Source organism: Melospiza melodia, unplaced genomic scaffold (genome assembly GCF_035770615.1).
Source record: "Melospiza melodia melodia isolate bMelMel2 unplaced genomic scaffold, bMelMel2.pri scaffold_32, whole genome shotgun sequence".
NCBI lineage: Eukaryota > Metazoa > Chordata > Aves > Passeriformes > Passerellidae > Melospiza > Melospiza melodia.
In genome coordinates this window covers 7,646,823-7,674,095 of record NW_026948638.1, presented here as the reverse complement: position 1 = coordinate 7,674,095, position 27,273 = coordinate 7,646,823, and the positions used below count along the sequence as shown (strand labels likewise).

At 40.4% G+C, this 27,273-nt stretch overlaps 1 protein-coding gene across 1 annotated transcript; it reads left to right on the top strand.

Moving 5' to 3' along the window:
• The first annotated feature begins 343 nt into the window (after positions 1 to 343).
• Positions 344 to 21,111, top strand: LOC134434125 (nicotinate-nucleotide pyrophosphorylase [carboxylating]-like). The gene is made up of 5 exons (XM_063182815.1): positions 344 to 537; positions 11,726 to 11,953; positions 12,149 to 12,557; positions 17,943 to 18,074; positions 20,550 to 21,111. The coding sequence occupies exons 1-5, from the start codon at positions 344 to 346 to the stop codon at positions 20,754 to 20,756; spliced, it is 1,170 nt and encodes a 389-aa protein (XP_063038885.1). The 3' UTR covers positions 20,757 to 21,111.
• The last annotated feature ends 6,162 nt before the right edge of the window (positions 21,112 to 27,273 follow it).

The following is a 27,273-nucleotide window of genomic DNA, read 5'->3' as shown; positions in this document are numbered from 1 at the left end:
CATGGACCCTCCTGAGCCCCTCAATGACCACCAGGACCTTCATGGACCCCCCCCCATGGACCCTCCTTGACCCTTCCTGAGCCCCCCATGGACCCCCCCATGGACTCCCCTTGACCCCCAGGGACCCCATTGACCCCATGGACCCTCCTGAGCCCCCCATGGACCCTCAGGACCCCCTTGAGGACCCCAACATGGACCCTCCTGAGCCCCCCACCCACCATGGACCCCCCTGGGACCACCCCAGGACCCTCAGGGCCTTCATGGACCCCCATGGACCCTCCTGACCCCTCATGGACCACCTGGGACCACCCCGGGACCCTCAGGGACCCCCCTGACCCCCCCCATGGACCCTCTGGACCCCCTTGAGGACCCCCCCATGGACCCCCCTGACCCCACTGAGCCCCCCTGGGTGCTCAGGACCCCCTGGAGGGCCCCACGGACCCCCAGGACCCCTCAGGGACCCCCGGGACCCCTTGGCCACCCCACGGACCCCCGGGACCACCCCATGGACTCGTCACGAAACCTTTGGCCACCCCAGTGACCCCTTGAGCACCCCATGGACCCCCTCGAAGCCCCCAGTGACCCCTCATGGACCCCAGTGACCCCAGTGACCACCCATGGACCCCTCATGGACCCCACTGACCACCCCAGTGACCCCTTGAGCACCCCATGGACCCCCTTAGAGCCCCCAGTGACCCCTCAGGGACCCCAGTGACCCAACTGACCCCTTGACCACCCCAGTGACCTCATTGACCCCCATGGACCCCATTGACCCCTTGAGCACCCCAGTGACGCCTCACGGACCCCAGTGACCCCCTGACCACCCCACTACCCCAGTGACCCCAGTGACCCCTCACTGACCCCACTGACCCCTCAGGGACCCCAGTGACCCCAGTGACCTTCATGGACCCCCATGGACCCTCCTGAGCCCCCCCTGACCACCCCACTGACCCCTCATGGACCCCCTGACCACCCCAGTGACCCCTCATGGACCCCAGTGACCCCCTGACCCCCCCAGTGACCCCTTGGCCACCACCCTGACCCCAAGCCAGGGGCGGGGCAATGAACGGCTTTGATTGACAGCTCTGGCCACGCCCCTTTTGGCGGGAGGGGAGTGCTGGGATGGAACTGGAATGGACTGGGATGGACTGGGAGGGACTGGGAGGTACTGGGACAAACTGGGGGGGACTGGGAGGGAACTGGGATGGACTGGGAGGGACTGGGAGGGAACTGGGAGGGAACTGGGATGGACTGGGAGGGAACTGGGATGGACTGGGAGGGACTGGGAGGGACTGGGAGGGACTGGGAGGGACTGGGAGGGACTGGGAGGGTCCAAAAGGGCTGGGGGGGACTGGGGGGCAGGGAGGGGCCCCCATTGTCCGCCCCCCTTTTGTCCCCTCCGTGCCCCCCCCGCCCATTGCGTGTCCCGGCCCCCGCCGAGGAATCGATTTTATTGATTGATTGATTGGTTTGATTGATGGATTGATTTTATTGATTGATTGGTTGGTTTGATTGATGGATTGATTTTATTGATTGATTGATTGGTTTGATTGATGGATTGATTTTATTGATTGATTGGTTGGTTTGATTGATGGATTGATTTTATTGATTGATTGACTGATTTTATTGTTTGATTTATTTTAATGATTTATTTTATTATTTGATTTATTTATTTCCATTTATTTTATTGTTCGATTGATTTTATTGTTTGGATGGATTTACATGTTCAATTTAATTTATCGATTTATTTATTTCATTGTTTGATTTATTTAACTGATTTATTTCATTGTTTGGATTGATTTTATTGTTCAATTTAATTTATCGATTTATTTTTTTCATTGTTTGATTTATTTAATTGATTTATTTTACTGTTTGATTTATTTATTTTTATTGATTTTATTGCTCGATTGATTTTATTGTTCGATTTAATTTATCGATTGCTTGATTTTATCGATTGATTTATTTTATTGCTCGATTGATTGTATTGTTCAATTGATTTTACTGACTTCTTTAATTTATTGTTTGATTTATTTAATGGATTTATTTTATTGTTTGATTTATTTATTTTCACTTATTTTATTGATCAATTGATTTTATTGTTTGGACTGATTTTATTGTTTGATTTAATTTATCGATTGATTGATTTTATCGATTGATTTATTTTATTGCTTGATTGATTGTATTGTTCAATTGATTTTATTGTTGGATTGATTGTATTGTTCGATTAAATTTATCGATTGATTTATTTTATTGTTCGATTGATTTTATTGTTCAAATTAATTTATTGATTTATTTATTTCATTGTTTGATTTATTTAATGGATTTATTTTATTGTTGGATTGATTGTATTGTTCAATTGATTTTATTGACTTTTTTATTTTATTGTTTGATTTATTTAATGGATTTATTTTTATTGTTTGATTTATTTATTTCCATTTATTTCATTGTTCGATTGATTTTATTGTTTGGATTGATTTTATTGTTGGATTGATTTTATTGTTCAATTTTATTTATCAATTGATTGATTTTAAAGATTGATTTATTTTATTGATCAATTCACTTTATTGTTCAAATAATTTTATCATTGGATTGATTTTATTGTTCAATTTCATTTATCGATGGATTTATTTTATTGTTCGATTGATTTTATTGTTTGATTTAATTTATTGATTTATATATTTTATTGTTTGATTTATTTAATTGATTGATTTTATTGTTTGGATTCATTGTATTGTTCGATTTAATTTATCGATTTATTGATTTTATTGATTGATTCATTTATTTTGATTGATTTTATTGCCGGATTGATTTTATCGTTGGATTGATTTTATTGTTCAATTTAATTTATTAATTTATTTTTTTCATTGTTTATTTAATTAATTTATTTTATTGTTTGATTTATTTATTTTTATTGATTTTATTGCTCGATTGATTTTATTGTTCGATTTAATTTATCGATTGCTAGATTTTATCGATTGATTTATTTTATTGCTCGATTGATTTTATTGACTTATTTATTTTATTGTTCGATTTATTTAATGGATTTATTTGATTGTTTGATTTATTTATTTCCATCTATTTTATTGTTCGATTGATTTTATTGTTTGGATTGATTTTATTGTTCGATTCAATTTATCGACTGATTTAAATTATTGTTCGATTGATTCTATTGTTGGATTAATTTTATTGTTCAATGTAATTTATTGATTGATTGATTTTATCGATTGATTTTATTGTTTGATTTAATTTATCGATGGATTTATTTTATCAATTGATTCATTTATTTCGATTGATTTTATTGTTGAACTGATTTTATTGTTCGATTTAATGTATCGATTGATTGATTTTATCGATTGATTTTATTGCTGGATTGGTTTTCTCCAAACCTCTCCTCCCTGGGCTGGGTTTGCCCTTTGCTCGGGGCCATAAATGCCCTGAAAAACCAAAATTTGTTTGTTGGGTTTGTGTTTGCAGAGCCCAAATCTGTTTGTTGGGTTTTTGTGTTTGCAGAGCACTTCTGGCCCCAGGATGGAATTTGGAATTTGGAATCTGGAGAAAACCAGAAATAAAATCAAGTTTTGCTGGAGAAGGACAGAATAAAATAAAATAAAATAAAATAAAATAAAATAAAATAAAATAAAATAAAATAAAATAAAATAAAATAAATTAATGAAATAAAATAAAATAAAATTAAAATGAAATTAAAAGAAATAAAATAAAATAAAAATGAAATTAAATTAAATAAGATAAAATAAAATGAAATAAAAATGAAATAAAATGAAATGAAATAAGATAGGATAAAATAAAATAAAATAAGATAAAATAAAATAAAATAAATTAAATAATAAATACAACAAAATAAAATAAAAATGTATTAAAACATAAAATTAAATAAAAATAAATAATAAATAAAATGAAATAAAATAAAATATAAAATAATAAAATAAATACTATACAATGTAATGTAATATAGTATAATATAATATAGTATAATATAATATAGTATAATATAATATAGTATAATATAATATAATATAATATAATATAATATAATATAATATAATATAATATAATATAATATAATATAATATAATATAATATAATACAATGTAAATGGATCAAAACATGAAATGAAATAAAAATAAATAAAAGCCAAATCTGTTTGTTGGGTTTTGTGTTTGCAGAGCATTTCTGGCCCCAGGACGGAATTTGGAATTTGGAATCTGAAGAAAACCAGAGATAAAATCCAGTTTTTCTGGGGAAGTACAGAATAAAATAAAATAAAATAAAATAAAATAAAATAAAATAAAATAAAATAAAATAAAATAAAAATGAAATGAAATAAAATAATATAAATTAAAATAAAATAAAATAAAATAAATAATAAATACAATAAAATACAATAAAAATTTATTAAAACATACAATGAAATAAAAATAAATAATAAATCAAATCAAATAATATAAATAAAATATAAAATAGTAAAATATAATAAAATACTATATAATATATTACATTATATTACAATATAATATAATATAATATAATATAATATAATATAATATAATATAATATAATATAATGTAATATAATATAATATAATATAATATAATATAATATAATATAATATAATGTAATATAATATAATATAATATAATATAATATAATATAATGTAATGTAATATACTATAATATAATATAATATAATATAATATAATATAATATAATATAATATAATATAATATAATGTTATATAATGTAATATAAATGGATTAAAACATGAAATGAAATAAAAATAAATAAAACCCAAATCTGTTTGTTGGGTTTTTGTGTTTGCAGAGCATTTCTGGCCCCAGGATGGAATTTGGAATTTGGAATCTGAAGAAAAACAGAAATAAAATCGAGTTTTGCTGGAGAAGGACAGAATAAAATAAAATAAAATAAAATAAAATAAAATAAAATAAAATAAATAAAATAACATAAAATAAAATAAAATAAAATAAAATAAAATAAAACAAAATAAAATAAAATTAAAATGAAATGAAATGAAATAAGATAAAATAAAATACAATAAATTAAATAATAAATTCAATAAAATAAAATAAAAATGTATTAAAACATAAAATGAAATAAAAATAATAAATAAAATCAAATAAAATAAATAAAATATAAAATAATAAAATATAATCTAATAAAATATAACATAATATAATATAATAATATAATATAATGTAATATAAGGCAATGTAATGTAATGTAATGTAATGTAATGTAATATAATATAATATAATATAATATAATATAATATAATATAATATAATATAATATAATATAATATAATATAATATAATATAATACAATATAATGTAATATAAATGTATTAAAACTTGAAATTAAATAAAAATAAATAAAACCCAAATCTGTTTTTGGGTTTTTGTGTTCGCAGAGCATTTCTGGGCCCAGGACGGAATTTGGAATTTGGAATCTGGAGAAAACCAGAGATAAAATCGATTTTTGCTGGGGAAGGACAGAATAAAATGAAATCAAAAGAAATAAAATAAAATAAAATAAAATAAAGTAAAATAAAATAAAATAAAATAAAATAAAATAAAATAAAATAAAATAAAATAAAATAAAAATAAAATAAAATAAAATAAAATGAATGAAGGGAAATAAAATTAAAAAAATGAAATGAAATAAGATAAAATAAAAAAGGATAAAATACAATAAATTAAATAATAAATACAATAAAATAAAATAAAAAATTATTAAAACATAAAATGAAATAAAAATAAATAATAAATAAAATCAAATCAAATAAATAAAATATAAAATAATAAAATATAATACTGTACAATGTAATGTAATATAGTATAATGTAATATAATATAATATAATATAATATAATATAATATAATATAATATAATATAATATAATATAATATAATATAATATAATATAATATAATATAATATAATATAATATAATATAATAAAATGTAAATGTATTAAAACATGAAATGCAATAAAAATAAATAAAACCCAAATCTGTTTTTGGGTTTGTGTTTGCAGAGCATTTCTGGCCCCTGATGGAATTTGGAATCTGAAGAAAACCAGAGATAAAATCGAGTTTTGCTGGGGAAGGACAGAATAAAATGAAATAAAATGAAATAAAATGAAATTAAATAAAATGAAATGAAATGAAATAAAATAAAATAAAATAAATAAAATAACATAAAATAAAATAAAATAATGAAATAAAATAAGATAAAATGAAATAAAATAAAATTAAATTAAAATGAAATGAAATGAAATAAGATAAAATAAAATAAAATAAAAATGAAATGAAATGAAATGAAATAAAATAAAATAAAATAAAATAAAATAAAATAAAATAAAATACGATAAAATAAATTAAAATAAAATAAAACAAAATAAAATATATAATAAATACAATAAAATAAAAAAATGTATTAAAACAATAAATGAAATAAAAATAAATAAAATAAAATAAAATACATTAATATAATATAATATAATATAATATAATATAATATAATATAATATAATATAATATAATATAATATAATATAATATAATATAATATAATATAATATAATATAATATAATGTAAATGTATTAAAACATGAAATGCAATAAAAATAAATAAAACCCAAATCTGTTTTTGGGTTTGTGTTTGCAGAGCATTTCTGGCCCCTGATGGAATTTGGAATCTGAAGAAAACCAGAGATAAAATCGAGTTTTGCTGGGGAAGGACAGAATAAAATGAAATAAAATGAAATAAAATGAAATTAAATAAAATGAAATGAAATGAAATAAAATAAAATAAATAAAATAACATAAAATAAAATAAAATAATGAAATAAAATAAGATAAAATGAAATAAAATAAAATTAAATTAAAATGAAATGAAATGAAATAAGATAAAATAAAATAAAATAAAAATGAAATGAAATGAAATAAAATAAAATAAAATAAAATAAAATAAAATACGATAAAATAAATTAAAATAAAATAAAACAAAATAAAATATATAATAAATACAATAAAATAAAAAAATGTATTAAAACAATAAATGAAATAAAAATAAATAAAATAAAATAAAATACATTAATATAATATAATATAATATAATATAATATAATATAATATAATATAATATAATATAATATAATATAATATAATATAATATAATATAATATAATATAATATAATATAATATAATATAATATAATATTTTCCCCCCAATTTTTCCCATTTTTTTCCCATTTTTCCCCCAATGTCCCCAATGTCCCCAAATCTCATTTCTCCCAATTTTCCCCCAAGTTTCCCCCAAAGTCCCCAAATCTCATTTTTCCCATTTTTTACCAATTTTCCCCCAATTTTTTCCCAAATTTCCCCCAATTTTTCCCCCATTGTCCCCAATGTCCCCAAATCTCATTTTCCCCAATTTCCCCCCAATTTTCCCCATTTTTTCCCCATTTTTCCCCCAATGTCCCCAAATCTCATTTTTCCCATTTTTCCCCAATTTTCCCAAAATTTCCCCATTTTCCCCCAATGTCCCCAAATCTCATTTTTCCCATTTTTTACCAATTTTCCCCCAATTTTTTCCCAAATTTTCCCCCACCGTCCCCAATGTCCCCAAATCTCATTTTCCCCAATTTTCCCCCAATTTTTCCCATTTTTTTCCCATTTTTCCCCCAATGTCCCCAACATCCCCAAATCTCATTTTTCTAAATTTTCCCCCAATTTCTCCCCAATGTCCCCCCAATCTCCCCAACATCCCCAAATCTCATTTCTCCCAATTTTCCCCCAATTTTCTCCCAATGTCCCCAAATCTCATTTTTCTAAATTTCCCCCAATTTTCCCCCAATTTCTCCCCAATGTCCCCCCAATCTCCCCAATTTTCCCCAAATCTCATTTTCTAAATTTTCCCCGATTTTTCTCCACTTTTCCCCCAACTTTTCCCAATTTTCTCCCATTTTCCCCCAATGTCCCCAGATCACATTTTTTAAAATTTTCCCCAATTTTTCTGCATTTTTCCCCCAATTTTCCCATTTTTTTCTCATTGTCCTTAATGTCCCCAATGTCCCCAAAACTCATTTTTCTAAATTTCTCCCAATTTTTCCCATTTTTTTCTCATTGTCCCCAAATCTAATTTTTCCCATTTTTTACCAATTTTCCCCCAATGCCCCCAAATCTCATTTTTCCCATTTTTCCCCCAATTTTTTCCCCAACGTCCCCCCAATCTCCCCAATGTCCCCAAATCTCATTTTCCCCAATTTTCCCAAATTTTCCCCATTTTCCCCAATTTTCCCAATTTCCCCCATTTTTCCCCCATTTTCCCCCCAATTTCCCCAATGTTCCCCCAATCTCATTTTCCCCAATTTTCCCCACTTTTTCCCCATTTTTCCCCCAATGTCCCCAAATCTCATTTTTCCCAATTTTTCCCCATTTTTTCCCAATTTTTCCCAATTTCCCCCCATTTTTCCCCAACTTCCCCTCCCCCCAAACACTTCCGGGTTTATTTTTGGGTTTTTGGGGATTTTTTTTTTTTTTTTGGGTGGGCGTGGCAGCCAATCAGCGGCGGCAGCCAATCAGCGGCGGCAGCCAATCAGCGCCCGCGCTGTGGCCCCGCCCCCCGGGTAAGATCCCCCCCCTCCCCCCCCCGGGGCCTCATTCGGGCCCGGCGCGCGCCCGGTGAGTGGGGGAGGGGCGGGGGAGGGGAGGGGGCGGGGCCGGGCCCAAAACGGCCCCTGGACCGCGGGATTTGGGGCAAAAAGGGCAAAAATCGGCACAAAATCGGCTGAAATTGCACAAAATCAGCGGAAATCGGCCCAAAACGGGAAAGAAGGGGAAAAATCGGCACAAAATTGGCAAAAATTGACATAAAATCGGCTACAATAACCCAAAATCATCAGAAATTGGCCCAAAACCGGAAAAAAGGGGGAAAATCGGCGCAGAATTGGCGAAAATTGGCACAAAATCGGCTGAAATTACACAAAATCAGCGGAAATCGGCCCAAAATCGGAAAAAAAAAGGGGAAAAATCGGCACAAAATTGGCAAAAATTGACATAAAATCGGCTACAATAACCCAAAATCATCAGAAATTGGCCCAAAACCGGAAAAAAGGGGGAAAATCGGCGCAGAATTGGCGAAAATTGGCACAAAATCGGCTGAAATTACACAAAATCAGCGGAAATCGGCCCAAAATCGGAAAAAAAAAGGGGAAAAATCGGCACAAAATTGGCAAAAATTGGCATAAAATCGGCTGAAATTACACAAAATCAGCAGAAATCGGCCCAAAACCAGAAAAAGGGGAAAAATCGGCACAAAATTGGCAAAAATTGGCACAAAATCACCCAAAACCATCCCAAAATACACAAAATCGGGAAAAATCGGCACTAAATCAGCTAAAATTACTCAAAATCGCCCTAAATTGCCCAAAATCAGGAAAAAAGGAGGAAAGTCGGCACAAAAGTGGCAAAAATTGACACGAAATTATTTTAAAATCTCCCAAAATTTAAATAAAGGGCGAAAATCGGCACTAAATTGACTCAAATTGTCACGAAATAATCCAAAAACCCCTAAAAGGGAAAAAAAGGGGGGAAATCGACACAAAAATGGCAAAAATTGACATAAAATCGGCTTAAATTGCCCAAAATCAGAAGAAATTGCCCCAAAACCGGAAAAAAGGGGGAAAATCAGCGCAAAAATGGGAAAAATTGGCATAAAATCGGCTGAAATTACACAAAATCAGCAGAAATTGGCCCAAAAGCAGAAAAAAAGGCAAAAAATCGGCACAAAATGGGCAAAATTTGACAAAAAATCGGCTAAAAAGCCCCAAAACCAGAAAAAAAGGGGGAAAAATCGGCACTAAATTGGCAAGAATTGGTACAAAATTATCAAAAAATCCCTAAAATGGAAAAAAGGGGAAAATCGGCACAAAATTGGAAAAAAATAACCTAAAATCACCCCAAACTACCCAAAACCAGAAAGAAAGGGGGAAAATTGGCACAAAATTGGGAAAAATTGACACAAATTCACCCCAAAATTACCCCAAAATCCTAAAAAAGGGGAAAAAAGGCAAAGAATCGGCACAAAATTGGCAAAAATTGACACAAATTAACTCCAAAATCACCAAAAAATCCCAAAAAAGGGGGGAAAAGGCAAAAATCGGCACCAAATTGACCCAAATTGGCACAAAATCGGCCAAAAATCCCCAAAATGGGGAAAAAAATCGGCCCCAAATTGGCCCAAATCCCCCAAACCCGACCCCAAATTTGCTCTTCAGCGCCCCCAAATCCCCCCAGGGACCCCCAAAATCCCCCCCACACCCAAAACCTCCCCAAAAACCCCAAGGGGGACCCCAAAACCCCCTCAAAGACCCCCCAAATACCCCCCTGGGACCCCAAAATCCCTCAAAATCCCCCCTGGGACCCCAAAATCGCCCCCAGACCCAAAAATCTCCCCAGAGATCCCCATGGGGACCCCAAAATCTCCCCTGGGACCCCATTAACCCCTCGAAGGCCCCTCCCCATTACCCCAAATCCCCTCCTGGGACCCCAAAATCCCCTCAAGGACCCCCTAAATCTCCCCAAAACCCCCTCCCCACACCCCAAAATCCCCCAAGGACCCTCCTGGGACCCCCAAATCGCCCCCAGACACAAAATCTCTCCCTAAATCCCAATGGGGACCCCAAAATTCCCTCAAGGACTCCCCTGAGACCCCAAAATCCCCCCCAGACCCCTCCCCGCACCCCCAAATCCCCCCCAGGACCCCCCTAAGACCCCCAAAGCCCCTCAGGGACCTTCCTGGGACCCCCCAAATCCCCCCAGACCCAAAAATCTCCCCATAGATCCCAATGGGGACCCCTAAATCCCCCCTGGGACCCCATTAACCCCTCGAAGCCCCCTCCCCATTACCCCAAATCCCCTCCTGGGACCCCAAAATCCCCACCAGGACCCCCCAAATCCCCTCCAAGCCCCCTCCCCATTGCCCCAAATCCCCTCAGGGACCCCAAAATCCCCTCCAGGATCCCCCAAAGAGCCCCAAAATCCCCCAAGGACCCTCCTGGGACCCCCAAAACCCCCAAAATCCCCTCAAAATCCCCCGAAACCGACCCCAAAATCCCCTCCAAGCCCCCTCCCCACACCCCCAAATCTCCCCTAGACCCAAATATCTCCCCATAGATCCCAATGGGGACCCCAAAATCCCCTCAAGGACCCTCCTGGGACCCCTAAATCCTCTCCAAGCCCCCTCCTGGGACCCCCAAATCCCCACCAGACCCAAATAGCTCCCCAAAAATCCCAATGGGGACCCCAAAATCCCCTCAAGGACCCCCCAAATCCCCTCCAAGCCCCCTCCCCATCGCCCTAAATCCCCTCAGGGACCCCAAAATCCCCTCCAGGATCCCCCAAAGAGCCCCAAAATCCCCCCAAGGACCCTCCTAGGACCCCCAAAATCCCCCCCAGACCCAATTATCTCCCCATAGATCCCAATGGGAACCACAAAATCTCCCCTGGGACCCCATTAACCCCTCGAAGACCCCTCCCCATTACCCCAAATCCCCTCCTGGGACCCCGAAATCCTCTCAAGGACCCTCCTGGGACCCCCAAATCCTCACAGAGACTCCCCAAAGACCCCCAAAATGCCCCCCAAGGACCCCAATATCCTCCCCCTAATTCCCTTTCTCTCTCCCCAGGTCTCTCCGCACCATGTCCGGCTCTGCGCCCCCGAACCCCGCGGGACCCCCGAACCCCCCGAACCCTTCGGGGACCCCCTGGCCGCCCCCCCCTCCCCCGCACCGCCTGCGGGCCCTGGCGCGCTCCTGGCTGGACGAGGACGCGCCCTGGCCCGACCCCACCGTGGCGCCGCTGGGGAACGCCGAGATCCGCGCCCACATCCTCGTCAAAAACCCCGAAACGCCCGCATTTAACCCTGAAACCGCCGGATTTAACCCCAAAACCCCCGCATTGAACCCCGAAACCCCCGCATTTAACCCCGAAACCGCCGGATTTAACCCCGAAACCCCCGCATTGAACCCCGAAACCCCGCGATTTAACCCCGAAACCGCCGGATTTAACCCCGAAACCCCCGCATTTAACCCCGCCCCCGCCCCGTTTTTCGGGGTGCTGGCCGGCTGCCCGTTCGCCGAGGCGGTGTTCGCGGTGTCGGGCTGCTCCGTGCTCTGGAAGGTTCCCGAAGGTTCCCGGCTGGGCCCGGGCCGGGCGCTGCTGGCCGAGGTTCGCGGCCCCGTTTCCGGGCTGCTCCTGGCCGAGCGCACGGCCCTCAACGTCCTGGGCCGCTGCAGCGGCGTGGCCTCCATGGCCGCCCGGGCCCGGGGCGTCGCCGAGAGCCGGAATTGGGGAGGGGTCGTGGCGGGGACGCGCAAGGGCACGCCCGGCTTCAGGGCGGCCGAGAAGTACGCGCTGGGCGTGGGCGGCGCGCAGGGGCACCGCCAGGGGCTGGGGGCCTTCGGCCTCGTCAAGGACAAGCACAGGGCCGTGGCCGAGATGGGCAGTGGGCACGAAGGGGTTAAACGGGTAAGGACCCCCGAAATTTGGGGGTGAGAGATCCCCGAAATTGGGGAAAAATTTGGGGTGAAATGAGGGGAAATTTGGCGGGGAAATGGGGGGTCCGGGCTGCTCAAGGACAAGCACAGGGCCGTGGTGGAACTGAGTGAGGGACAGGAAGGGGTTAAACGGGTAAGGACCCCGAAATTTTGGGGGGTTTTGGGGCGGTTTTGGTTGTGGGAGACCCCGAAATTTGGGGGAAAATGAGTGAAAAATTTGGGTGGAAAATGGCGGAGAAATGGCGGGAAAAACTGGGGGGGGAATAGGGGAGAAATGAGGGGAGAAATGGGGAGAGGAGACCCCGAATTTGTGGGGAAATGGGGGCAAAATTTGGGGGGTTCTGGTTGTGGGGACCCCCAAATTTGGGGGGGAAATGGGGAAAAATTTGGGGGCAAATGAGGGGAAATTTGGGAGGGACTGGGGGCGTTCGGGCTGCTCAAGGACAAGCACAGAGCGGTGGTGGAACTGAGTGAGGGACAGGAAGGGGTTAAACGGGTAAGGACCCCAAATTTTGGGGTGAGAGACCCCCGAAATTGGGGAAAAATTTGGGTGGAAATGGGGGAAAAGTTGGGGGAGAAATGGGAAAAAATGGGGAGGGGGGATCGGGACAAGCACAGGGCCGTGGCCGAGATGGGCGCAGGCGGGAAGAATGGGGTTAAACAGGAAAGGACCCCGAAAGGACCCCGAAATTTTGGGGGGATTTGGGGCGGGGGTACCCCGAAATCTGGGGGAAAATGAGGGAAAAATTTGGGTGGAAAATGGGGGAGAAATGGCGGGAAAAACTGGGGGGGGGAATAGGGGAGAAATGAGGGGAGAAATGGGGAGAAGAGACCCCGAATTTGGGGGGAAAATTTGGGAGCAAAATTTGGGGGGTTCTGGTTGTGGGGACCCCCAAATTTGGGGGGGAAATGGGGAAAAATTTGGGGTAAAATGAGGGAAAATTTGGGAGGGGCTGGGGGCGTTCGGGCTGCTCAAGGACAAGCACAGGGCCATGGCCGAGATGGGCGGAGGCGGGCACGAAGGGGTTAAACGGGTAAGGACCCCAAATTTTGGGGTCGGGGGAACCCCGAAATGTGGGTGGAAATGCGAAAAATATGGGTGGAATTGGGGAAAAATGGGTGGAAAATGGGGAGGAAATTTGGGGGGGCAATCACAGAGAGAGCGACAGCGGACAGGAAGGGGTTAAACGGGCAAGGACCCCAAATTTTGGGGGGTTTTGGGGTGGGGGAACCCCGAAATTGGGGAAAAAATTGGGTGGAAAATGGGGAGGGGGATCAGGAATTTGGGGAGGGGGCATCTGGACAATCACAGAGCGGTGGCACTGGAGACAGAGGAGGGGGTGACACAGGTGAGGACCCCAAAATTTGGGGGAATTTTGGGGTGGGAGAGCCCCGAAATTAGGGAAAAAATTGGGTGAAAATGGGGGAGAAATGGGGAAAAATTTGGGGGGAAAATGGAGAAGAAATGGGGGGAGAATGGGGGGGGGGGATCCGGCAGGTGGGGACCCCCGAAATTGGGGGGGAAATAAGTGGGGGGACCCTTGAATTGGGGCAGTTTTGGTTGTGGGGAGACCCTACAGAATTTGGGGGGTTCTGGTTGTGGGGACCCCCGGATTTGGGGGGAAAATGGGGAGAAATGGGGAAAAAATTTGGGGTAAAATGAGGGGAAATTTGGAGGGGAAATGGGGGGTCCGGGCTGCTCAAGGACAAGCACAGAGTGGTGGTGGAACTGAGTGAGGGACAGGAAGGGGTTAAACGGGTAAGGACCCAAATTTTGGGGGGATTTGGGGTGAAATTCGCTGTGGGGTACCCCGAAATTGGGTGGAAATGGGAAAAATTTGGGTGGAAAATGGGGGAGAAATGGGGGGAAAAATTGGGGGGGGGATGGGGCTTAAATGAGGAGGGGAGACCCCGAATTTGGGGGGAAACGGGGGCAAAATCTGGGGGCAAAATTTGGGGGGTTCTGGTTGTGGGGACACTCAAATTTGGGGGGGAAAATGGGGAAAAATTTGGGGTAAAATGGGGGAAATTTGGGTGGAAATGGGGGAGAAAAAAAAATGGGTGGAAAATGGGATGGGGAAACCCAAAATTTGGGGGCAAAATTTGGGGGGTTCCGGTTGTGGGGACCCCGAATTTGGGGTAAAAATGGGGGAAATTTGGGGGCCAAATTTGTGGGGGATCGGGACAATGCCAGAGCGCTGGCAAAGGTGAGCACCCCAAAATTTGGGGGGTTTTGGGTGTGGGGGGACCCCAAATTTGGGGAAATTTTGGGGGATTAATTTTGGGGGGAAATTGCCAATTTTTCCGGGGAAAATTTGCAATTTTTGTGGGGAAATTCCCAATTTTTTGGGAATTAATTTCGAGTAGAAATTCCCAAATTTTTGAGTAGAAATTCCCAATTTTTAGGGAATTAATTTTGAGTAGAAAATCCCAATTTTTGGGAATTAATTTTGAGTAGAAAATCCTATTTTTGGGGGATTAATTTAGGGGGCAATTCTCAAATTTGGGGATTAATTTTGAGGAAAAATTCCCAATTTTTTGGGGAATTAATTTTGAGTAGGAATTCCCAATTTTTGGGGATTAATTTTGAGTAGGAATTCCCAATTTCTTGGATTAATTTTGAGTAGAAAATCCCAAATTTTGGGGATTTATTTTGAGTAGAAATTCCCAATTTTTGGGGATTAATTTAGGGAGAAATTCTCAAATTTGGGGATTTATTTTGAGGAAAAATTCCCAATTTTTGGGGAATTAATTTTGAGTAGGAATTCCCAATTTTTTGAGTAGAAATTCCCAATTTTTTGGATTAATTTTGAGTAGAAAATCCTATTTTGGGGGGATTAATTTGGGGGAAAATTCTCAAATTTGGGGATTAATTTTGAGTAGGAATTCCCAATTTTTTGGGATTAATTTTGAGTAGAAAATCCTATTTTTTGGGGATTAATTTTGCGTAGAAATTCTCAATTTGGGGGGAATAATTTCTGAATTTTTGGGGATTAATTTTGCTGGAAAATTGCCAATTTTTGAGTAGAAATTCCCAATTTTTGGGGATAATTTTGGTGGAAAAAATCCCAATTTTTGGGGTGAAAATTCCCAATTTTTGGGATTAATTTTGAATAGAAATCCCCAATTTTTTTGGGGGGGGGGAAATTTTGAGTAGAAATTCCCGATTTTTGGGGATTAATTTCTGAAATTTTGGGGGTTAATTTTGGGAAAAATCCCCAATTTTTTGGGGAATTAATTTTGAGTAGGAATTCCCAATTTTTGGGGATTAATTTTGAGTAGGAATTCCCAATTTCTTGGATTAATTTTGAGTAGAAAATCCCAAATTTTGGGGATTTATTTTGAGTAGAAATTCCCAATTTTTGGGGATTAATTTAGGGGCAAATTCTCAAATTTGGGGATTTATTTTGAGGAAAAATTCCCAATTTTTGGGGAATTAATTTTGAGTAGGAATTCCCAATTTTTTGAGTAGAAATTCCCAATTTTTTGGATTAATTTTGAGTAGAAAATCCTATTTTGGGGGGATTAATTTGGGGGAAAATTCTCAAATTTGGGGATTAATTTTGAGTAGGAATTCCCAATTTTTTGGGATTAATTTTGAGTAGAAAATCGTATTTTTTGGGGATTAATTTTGCGTAGAAATTCTCAATTTGGGGGGAATAATTTCTGAATTTTTGGGGATTAATTTTGCTGGAAAATTGCCAATTTTTGAGTAGAAATTCCCAATTTTTGGGGATAATTTTGGTGGAAAAAATCCCAATTTTTGGGGTGAAAATTCCCAATTTTTGGGATTAATTTTGAATAGAAATCCCCAATTTTTTTTGGGGGGGGGGGAAATTTTGAGTAGAAATTCCCGATTTTTGGGGATTAATTTCTGAAATTTTGGGGGTTAATTTTGGGAAAAATCCCCAATTTTTTGAGATTAATTTGAGGGGAAAATTCCCCATTTTGGGGGGATTATTTTTGAGTAGAATTTCCCAATTTTGGGGGATTAATTTACAGGGAAATTCCCAATTTTTGCGGATTATTTTGGAGTAGAAATTCCCAATTTTTTGAATAGAAATTCCCAATTTTTGGGGATTCATTTTGAGTAGAAATCCCCAATTTTTGGGTATTAATTTTGAATAGAAAATCCCAATTTTTGGGGATTAATTTCCAAATTTTTGGAAATTAATTTCGAGTAGAAATCCCCAATTTTTGAGGATTAATTTTGAATAGGAAACCCCAAATTTTTGGGGATTAATTTCCAAATTTTTTGGGTTTAAATTTTGAGTAGAAATCCCCAATTTTTAGGTATTAATTTGGGAGTCAAATTCTCAATTTTTGGGGATTAATTTCTGAATTTTTCGGGATGAATTTGAGGGGAAAATCCCAATTTTTTGGGACTAATTTTGAGGAGGAATTCCCAATTTTTGGGTGGGAAATTCCCAATTTTTGGGGATTCATTTCCAAATTTTTGGGGATTCATTTGGGGAAAAAAATCCCAATTTTTGGGGATGAATTTCCAAATTTTTGGGGATAAATTTTGAGTAGAAATCCCCAAATTTTGCGGATATTTTTTGAGTAGAAATCCCCAAATTTTGGGTATTAATTTGGGAGTCAAATTCTCAATTTTTGGGGAATAATTTCTGAATTTTTGGGGATGAATTTGAGGGGAAAATCCCAATTTTTGAGGACTAATTTTGAGTAGGAATTCCCAATTTTTGGGTGGGAAATTCCCAATTTTTGGGGATTCATTTCCAAATTTTTGGGGAAAAATTTTGAGTTGAAATCCCCAATTTTTGGGTATTAATTTTGAATAGAAATCCCCAATTTTTGAGGATTAATTTCCAAATTTTTGGAAATTAATTTCGAGTAGAAATCCCCAATGTTTGAGGATTAATTTTGAATAGAAAAACCCAAATTTTTGGGGATTAATTTCCAAATTTTTGGGTTTAAATTTTGAGTGGAAATCCCCAATTTTTGGGTATTAATTTGGGAGTCAAATTCTCAATTTTTGGGGATGAATCTGAGGGGAAAATCCCAATTTTTGGGGACTAATTTTGAGTAAGAATTCCCAATTTTTGGGCATTAATTTCCGAATTTTTGGGGATTCATTTGGGGAAAAAAATCCCAATTTTTGGGGATTAATTTCCAAATTTTTGGGGATTAATTTTGAGTAGAAATCCCCAATTTTTGGGTATTAATTTTGAATAGAAAAACCCAATTTTTGGGGATTAATTTCCAAATTTTTGGGGATAAATTTTGAGTAGAAATCCCCAATTTTTGAGGATTAATTTTGAATAGAAAAACCCAAATTTTGGGGGCAAATCCCTAATTTTTGGGGGTTATTTTGGGGTCTTTGCAGCTGATTGAGGGGGCGCGCCGGGCCGGGGGCTTCATGCGGAAATTGGGCGTGGAGTGCGCGAGCGCTGAGCAGGCGCTGGAGGCGGCCAAGGCTGGGGCCGATGTCGTCCTGCTCGACAACCTGAGCCCAGAGGTGAGCCCCAAAACATCGGGGGACCCCAAAAATCTAAATTTTGGGGGGAAAAATGGCGAAATTTTGGGGAAAAACGGCGAAAATTTGGGGAAAAAACGGTGAAAACCCCAGAATTGGGGTGGGGGTGGCAGAGATTTGAGCTCTGAGCCCACGGGGCAGCCCCAAAACATCGGGGAACCCCGAAAATCGAAATTTTGGGGGAGAAAAGGTGAAATTTTGGGGAAAAACGGTGAAATTTTGGGGCAGATAACTGCAAAAAATCGGGTTTTTTTGGGGGGGGTCAAATAATCCCAGAATTGATAAATTTTTTAGGGACCCAAATTGGGCAAATTTTGGGTTGAAAATCCCAAATTTTGGGGTTTTTCTTGGTGGGTCGGACCCCAAATTTTGGGTGGAAAATCCCAAATTTTTGGTGTTTCTTGTTTAAGGGGAATTTGGGGTGGACACCCCAATTTTGGGTTCAAATCCCCAAATTTGTGGAGATTTTTATGGGGAAAACCCAAATTTGAGCAGGGACACCCCAATTTTGGGTTCAAATCCCCAGATTTGTGGGGATTTTTATGGGAAAAACCCAAATTTGAGCAGGGACACCCCAATTTTGGTTCAAATCCCTCCCAACCCCAATGAACCGAACCCCAAATTTTGGGGTTCACTGACATTGTCTCCCTTTACCGGGATCTGCACTCGGATAAACTCCAAAAATGGGGAGAAACCCATAAAAATGGGAAAAATAAAAAAATATTTGGATAAATCCCCAAAAAAAAAAACAACAGGGGGGTGGGGAAGATCTGAAAAAATTTGGGATAAACCCCAAAAATGGGGAATCGACAAAAAAAAAAGGTGGAAAACCCCCAAAAAATGAGGAAAAAATCCCAAAAAGGGGGGATGAACCCGCCAAAAAACTGGGGTAAAGTCCAAACATTGAGAAAAAACCCAAAAAAATGGAATAAATGCCAAAAAATTGGGATAAAACCCGCAAAATGGGGGTAAAACTCCAAAAAATGGGGATAAAAGCCCCCAAAATGGGGATAAACACCAAAAATAGGGATAAAGTCCAAAAAATGGCATTATTCCCAAAAAAATGGGGAAAAACCACAAAAAATGGGGGAAACCCCCAGAAAAATGGAAAAACCCAAACCAAACAGTGGGAAAAAATAAAAAAACATGGGAATAAAAACAAAAAAAAGGAAAAAAACCCAAAAAATGAGGACATGCTGCAAAAATTTGGGATAAGCCCCAAAAATTGGGATGAAACCCCAAAAATGGGAAAAACAAACAAACAAATAAAAAGGAATGAACCCTAAAAAATGGGGGAAAAAAACCCCAAAAAATTGAGACAAACCCCAAAAAATAGGAAGAAAAACCCCAAAAATGGGGCTGTGGACTTTTTGAAATGGGGATAAACCCCCCAAAGATGGGAAAAAACCCAAAAAATAGGGGAAATAAGCAAAAAGAAATTGGGATAAACCCAAGAAGTGGGACCGAAACTGGGCAGGTTTTGGGTTGCAAACCCCAAATTTTTGGGGTTTCTGGTTTGAAGGGGATTTGGGGGTGGGCACCCCAATTTTGAACACCCAATTTTAAGTGGAACAATCCCAAAATTGATCATTTTTTCTGGGGACCCAAACTGGGCAAATTTTGGGTTGGAAACCCCCAAATTTGGGATTTTTCTGGGTGGGAGAGACCCCAAATTTTTGGGTGAAAAATCCCAATTTTTTTGGTGTTTCTGATTTAAGGGGAACTTGGGGGTGGGCACCCCAATTTTGGGTTAAATAATCCCAGAATTAATGAGTTTTTATAGGGACCGAATTTGGGCAGATTTTAGATTGAAAATCCCAAATTTTGGGGTTTTTCTCAGTGGTTCGGACCCCAAGTTTTGGATGGAAAACCCCGAATTTTTGGGGTTTCTGGTTGAGTGGGGATTTGGGGGTGGGCACCCGAAATTTGGGTTAAATAATTGCAGAATTAATGGGTTTTTATAGGGACCGAAATTGGGCAGATTTTAAGTTGAAAATCCCAAAATTTGGGATTTTTCTGGGTGGGAGACCCCAAATTTTTGGGTGAAAAATCCCAAATTTTTGGTGTTTCTGGTTTAAGGGGAATTTGGGGGTGGGCACCCCAATTTTGGGTTAAATAATCCCAGAATTAATGGGTTTCTCTAGGGACTGAAATTGGGCAGATTCTAGGTTGAAAATCCCAAATTTGGGATTTTTCTGGGGGAGAGACCCCAAATTTTTGGGTGAAAAATGCCAATTTTTTTGGTGTTTCTGCTTTAAGGGGAATTTGGGGGTGGACACCCCAATTTTGGGTGGACTAATCCCCGGATTTGTGGGGATTTTTATGGGGAAAACCCAAATTTGAGCAGGGACACCCCAATTTTGGGTTCGAATCCCGCCCAACCCCAATGAACCGGACCCCCACTCATCCAATGAACCCCAAATTTTGGGTTTTTTGACGTTTTCCCCCCGTTTCCAGGAGCTGCACGCGGCGGCCGCGCGCGTCAAGGCCGCGCAGCCGCAGGTGCTGGTGGAGGCCAGCGGGGGCATCGGCCTGGAGAGCCTGGGCAGCTTCCTGGGGCCCCACGTGGACGTCGTGTCCATGGGGTGCCTGACCCACAGCGCCCCCGCGCTCGACTTCGCCCTCAAGGTGGTGGGGATGGGGAGTGGAAGTGAGGAAAAGTGAAAATCCGACGTGGAAACCCCAAAATTTCACCCAGAAACCCCAAAATCCAGTGTAAAATCTCAAAAATCCAGCCTGGAAACCCCAAAATCCAACCCGAAACCCTGGAGATCCGTCCTGGAACCAATAATGTCCAACGTTGGACCTGTCAAACCTGGAACCCCAAAATCCAACCTGGAACCCCAAAATCCATCCTGGAAACCTCGAAATCGAACCCGAAACCCTGAAATTTGGGAACCCCAAAATGGAACCGGGGAACCCCAAAAATCCATCCCAGGAATGCCCAAATTCCAACCTGGAACCAATAAAATCCAACGTGAAACATAGAGACACCTGGAACCCTGAAATCCGTCCCAGGAACCCCAAAAATCCGTCCCAGGAACCCCAAAAATCCAACCTGGAACCCCCAAAATCCAACCCCCCAAACCCAGCCTGGAACCAATGAAATCCTGGGAACCCCAGAATCCATCCCTGAACCCCAAAATCCGCCCCAGGAGCCCCCCAGCCCTGCAGGCCCTGCCCCGGTTCCTGGGGCCCCACGGGGCCGTCGTGTCCATGGGGTGCCCAACCCACAGCGCCCCCGCGCCCGACTGCGCCCTCAGGGTGCTGGGGATGGGGGACGGAGCCGAGGAACCCTGAAAATCCAACGTGGGAACCCCAAAAATTCACCCTGGAACCCTGAAATTGATAGTGGAACCCTGGAAAAAGTTAAAGATAGAATCTAAAATGTTAGGCTTTGTGCTTTCCCAGATCAACCGCACCTGCGTAAGCAGTATGATAAATTATATAATTGTTAGATGTGATGATTGCTTAGTAATTAAATGTAATTATTATATAACCATAAGAAGGATAGTGAGAAACTATGTTGGAAATTCAGAGAGGGGCTAAATTTATGTATACAATATAAGTTTAATAATTGACATGAAAGTTATGTAACGATAGAGTATAAAACATGATCATTTCGGATGTATGGTCGGAGTCAGATTTGGGTTGAATATACCCCGATTCCCAGAGCTCTTAATAAAAGGCACCACATATAATCGCTCCATGATTATGTGTTTTTGAACGCTAACATTTTGGCGACCCAGATGGAGCCGTTGTGAGTGCTGCTGAGCGAGTTCGCGACTCGATCACGCTCCAGCCGGCACCGAGGGATTCTCAGGGAGCCCATCGGCCGCGACCGCTTCCGCCACTCACAAACGTCCCCGGGAGAAAGGTAAGGTGCTTTTTACTTTGGTTTGGGTGCCTGCCAGTAAGACGCACTGAAAGCTACGCTTGGTTGGGCTAAAGGAATTCCTGTTGGTGTAAGCCTAGGCGCCGTTCCGTAAGACAATCGCGAAAGCGTTGCAGGTTCGGCATTTGTGGTATTTTTGAAATGGACAAACTTAAAGGGATTTTGGGCAGTAACACCCCTATCCCGCAAAATTCTCCTTTGGGGTGCTTATTAGCACATTGGAAACAAGGTAACTTTGGAGAAGGATTATGTAAAACTAAGTTGATTGATTATTGTAATTCATGGTGGCCAGAATATGCCTTGGAGAACGGTGAAAAATGGCCAAAATACGGTACTCTGCAATGTAACACTATTTTGCAGTTAATGTCGTTTTGTAAACAAGAAGGAAAACGGGATGAAGTCCCATATGTTGATCTGTTTTTCTACTGATGGGGAAAGCCAGAATGGCAGAATGAATGTGGATTATTAATGGTTAAAACATCTGCAAAGTGTGGGGTTTGTGAGGAACGTTGTTTAGAACACTTGGCGTTAAGAGAAAGCTTGAGTAGAGAAAATTATACAGATACTGATTTACAAGTAGCTCCAATAGGAACAAGAGAACCTAACCCTATCCCAACCTGTTTCATCTGTCCCTATCCCACTACCTGCTCCTCACCCACCTACCCCTGAACCTGTCTCATCTAGTACACATTTCCCTCTTTATCCTCCTCTCCCATCATCACCCGATCCCTCTGCCTCAGAAGATGAGCAAAACCTAACTGTGATAGAAAGGGGAAAGAGGTATGCGAGTGAAAAAGATAGCAATGGTAATGAATCAGTGACCTCAATAGCCCATAGAACCCGGGGTCGGGCAAAGCTTGCTCCAGTTGTGCATAGAGATGGCATAAGCAAACAAAAACAGACTGTGATTGCCCCCTGGCGACAAGGTGTCGGAGTGGAAGGGCCAGTATTTGTAAAAGTGCCTTTTTCCCCGGCAGACTTAGTTACTTGAAAACAGTCAGCCAGAACTTACAGAGAAAATCCTGATAAAGTGGCACGCGTAGTAAAAATGGTTATGAAAACGCAAAATCCTGACTGGGATGACATAAACGTGATATTAGATACTCTGATGGATTCTACTGAAAAAGAAATGGTACTTAAGGCAGCCAAAGAGAGGGCAAGAGAAGATATTAGAAATGGGCTGGTAACAGGGAACTTAGATGTGAATTTCCCAATTGAGGATCCAAATTGGGATCCTAATTTATTGTGCGATATGAGGAGATTACGGAAATACCAAGAGTGCATCCAAATAGGAGTTCAGAATGCTGTGCCCAAAACTATAAATTGGCCCAAACTATAGGAGGTTTGACAGGAAAAGAAGGAATCTCCCACTGCATTTTTGGAGAGGCCTGAGGAGGTAGCAAGGAAATATACAGACCTCCAAATGGATACAGAGCAAGCAAAGGTTCAGCTTGCTCTCATATTCTTGGGCCAATCACAGGATGACATTCATAGAAAATTGCAAAAATTAGAAGGGGAAGAATTAAGGAATTTGGATAAGTTACTCGAGGTCGCTTGGAAGGTATACAACAATCGGGAAAAAGAAGCTAGTAAAAGGCAGCAGCAGAATCTTTTGGCAGTAATACAGGGGAGAGGGAACCCAAATTTCAGGGGGCGTAACAGGAATGGTCGGGGTAGGAGACCAGTTACCCAGGGGTTAAGCCTGAATCAATGTGCATATTGCAAGGGGGTGGGACATTGGAAGCGAAATTGCCCAAGTTTGAATAACCAGTTTGACCAGGGCAATCAGTTCCAGCAGGCTACTAAGGAGATGGTCCTGGGGGAGTATACCAGCTGACCAGACGTAGAACCAGTAGAACAAGTTAAGGAACCTGTTGTAAATATACAGTTAGGGCATAAAGAGGTCAGATTTCTAATAGATACGGGAGCTACCTTTTCTGTATTGAATGATTTGCAAGGACAAATTGGGGACAAGGAAACGACAATAGTGGGCGCTACAGGGAAAGAGGAAAAACGGCCTTTCCTGCAACCCCTAAATTTGTGTTTTGGAAATAAGGTCATGACACACGAATTTTTATATGTACCTGAGTGTCCAATTCCACTTTTAGGGAGAGATTTTCTAGCTAAACTTGATGCGGTAATAACCTTTGAAAATGGAGAGCTTATAATGAAAATACCTGAATCAAAGATGGGACAGATATTAATGATCAAAGAAAAACCTGTTCCCCTCTATCCCTAGGGAGGTAGAAGATGCAGTGATTCCCTCTGTATGGGAGACGGATATACCAGGGAAATCTAAATTGGCACAACCAGTGCATGTGGAGTTAAAAGAAGGGGCAAGGGCTGTACAAGTCAAACAATATCCCATAAAACCAGAAGCACAGCAAGGAATAGTAGATTATTGAGAAATTCTTGAAATACCAAATTTTAGAAGAATGTGAATCAGAATTTATTACACCAATATTTCCAGTAAAGAAGCCAAATGGTGAATATAGATTAGTGCAGGATTTGAGAGCAATAAATAAAATAACAAAGGACATTTATCCAGTGGTAACAAATCCTTATACATTGCTAACATCCGTAAAGGAGATATATATACGGCTTACAGTAATTGATTTAAAAGATGCCTTTTTCTGCATCCCCCTGGACAAAGAAAGTAGGAAACTGTTTGCCTTTGAGTGGGAAAACCCAGGGAATGAAAGAAAGACCCAGCTCACCTGGACACGATTACCACAAGGCTACAAGAACAGTCCCACCCTATTCAGAAACCAACTGGCAAAGGAACTGGAAATATGGACTGAAAATGGGCAAGTACCAAGAGACCAATACTTATTGTTGCAGTAGATTGATGATATACTAATAGCTACAGAAGAAAGAGGAACCTGTATAAAGATAACCATTGAGATTTTAAATTCACTGGGAATGGGAGGCTACAAAATATCCAGAGGAAAGGCACAAATCGCACAACAGACTGTGATTTACCTGGGATGTGAAATTTCACAAGGGCAACGAAAACTAGGTACTAACCACATCCAAGCTATTTGTGCTATTCCAGAGCCCCAGAATTTACATGAGCTGCGAGTCTTCCTCGGGATGGCAGGATGGTGTCGCCTGTGGATCATGGACTATGGACTGATTGCGAAACCCCTGTATGAAGCTCAGAATAGGCAGCCATTCACCTGGGGCAAACCACAGAAAGAAGCCTTCCTAAAATTAAAGGAAGCACTGACAACTGCTCCAGCACTAGGGTTACCTGATCTGTCTAAAGATTTTCAGCTGTTTGTACATGAAAGGCTGCGCCTAGCACTGGGAGTCCTGACACAACGTCTGGGAAGCTGGAAAAGGCTGGTGGGCTACTTTTCCAAACAACTCAACAACATAAGTGCCGGGTGGCCCCCATGTCTGCAGGCAGTCGCAGCTACTGTGATCCTGATACAAGAAGCCAGGAAACTTACTATGGGAAGGCACATAGATGTCTATGTACCACACATGGTAACCACTGTCTTAGAACAAAGGGGGGCCATTGGCTATCTCCCAGCAGGACGATGAAATTCCAGGTAGTCCTGACTGAGCAGGATGATGTCACATTAAAAACAACTAACCTTTTCAATCCAGCTCTGTTCCTAGGTACCACAACTGAAGAAGGCCCATTAGAACACAACTGTGCAGAAGTAATAGAGTACACCTATTCAGCAAGAGAAGACCTGAAAGACGTCCCACTAGAGCAGCCGGAGTGGGAGCTGTTTACAGATGGGAGCAGCTTCGTGGAAAACGGAACCAGATACGCTGGATATGTGGTAACAACAGTCAATACAGTAGTGGAGTCAAAGGCATTAACACCAAACACATCTGCCCAGAAGGCAGAGCTGGTTGCTTTAACCAGGGCACTAGAATTAGGTGAAGAGAAAAAGGTAAATATCTGGACTGACTCAAAATATGCTTTTGGAGTGGTGCATGTACACGGAGCACTATGGAAAGAAAGAGGACTGTTTTCTTCTCGGGGTACGCACATTAAACATCAGGATGCAGTCCTGCAATTGATAAAGGCAGTACAAAAACCTGAACAAGTGGCAATCATACACTGCAAAGCACACCAATCAGGAAACTCCAAAATCTGTGAGGGAAATCGAAAGGCAGACTGGGCAGCCCGACAGGTTGCTCGAGAGGTACAAACAACAATGGCATTGATACCTTTGAAGCTTAATGTATCCCAATTCAATTTGCCTCCAAAACCAAAATATTCAGTAGAAGATGAGAGACTGGCACGTTTGCTAAATGCACAAAAGAATTCAGAAGGATGGTATGTAACCGCACAAGGACAAATAGTGGTACCCCCCTTGATAATGAGAGAAGTTCTACAAATTAAACATAATGAATGTCACTGGGGAGCAGAGGCATTGATAAAATTACTAAAGCAGAGTTTAATTTCAGTACGGATGTTAACAATGGCAAAATCAGTAATGTCAAAATGTGATATCTGCTTGAAAACAACCGAGTGGCCTGGCAACAGGCACAGCTGGGAAGAATTCGGATAGGAATAGAGCCAGGAGACTATTGGCAGGTAGATTTTGTAGAGCTACAAAGAACTCAAGGATACAAATACCTGTTAGTGGGGGTTGACACATTCTCTGGGTGGCCAGAAGCCCTTCCCTGTCACACGAACCAAACAAAGGAAACAGTTAAGTGGTTACTACAGGAGATTATTCCCAGGTTTGGGGTACCCCTAGTGGTATCATCAGATAGGGGACCCCATTTCATAGCTACAGTAGTAAGAGAGGTAAGTAGCCTGCTGGGGATAAATTGGGACCTCCACACACCGTGGAGACCCCAGTCAAGTGGACAGGTAGAGAGGATGAATCAGACACTAAAAAGGCAAATCAGTAAAATATGCCAAGAAGCCAAATTGCAGTGGCCCCAGGCTCTGCCAATAGCACTGTTGAGGATTCACATAAAGCCTAGGAGTGGGATGTCAGTCAGTCCTTATGAGATATTGTATGGGAAACCATATGAATCTCCTGAGCCTAACCCTAATGTACATGTCACAGGAAAGCAGGAAGTATATAATTATGTTCTGTCTCTTGGGAAAACTTTAGCTCGGCTCCGGAGTATCCTCGTGTGGAATAAACCATTGAGAACCCAGTTCATAACATACATCCAAGAGACAAGGTGTACATCAAGAACTGGAACAAGGAACCACTGAAAGAAAAGTGAAGTGGACCCCATCAGGTACTACTGACCACCTTTACAGCAGTCAAAGTAGCCGGTGTGGAACCCTGGATCCACTAT

Excerpts from the sequence above, each read along its gene's own strand:
- LOC134434125 (XM_063182815.1), top strand. The coding sequence starts at position 344 with ATGGACCCTCTGGACCCCCTTGAGGACCCCCCCATGGACCCCCCTGAC. Across the intron at positions 12,558-17,942 it reads TGGGCAGTGGGCACGAAGGG|CTGATTGAGGGGGCGCGCCG; the intron begins GTTAAACGGGTA and ends GGGTCTTTGCAG. Across the intron at positions 18,075-20,549 it reads TCGACAACCTGAGCCCAGAG|GAGCTGCACGCGGCGGCCGC; the intron begins GTGAGCCCCAAA and ends CCCCGTTTCCAG.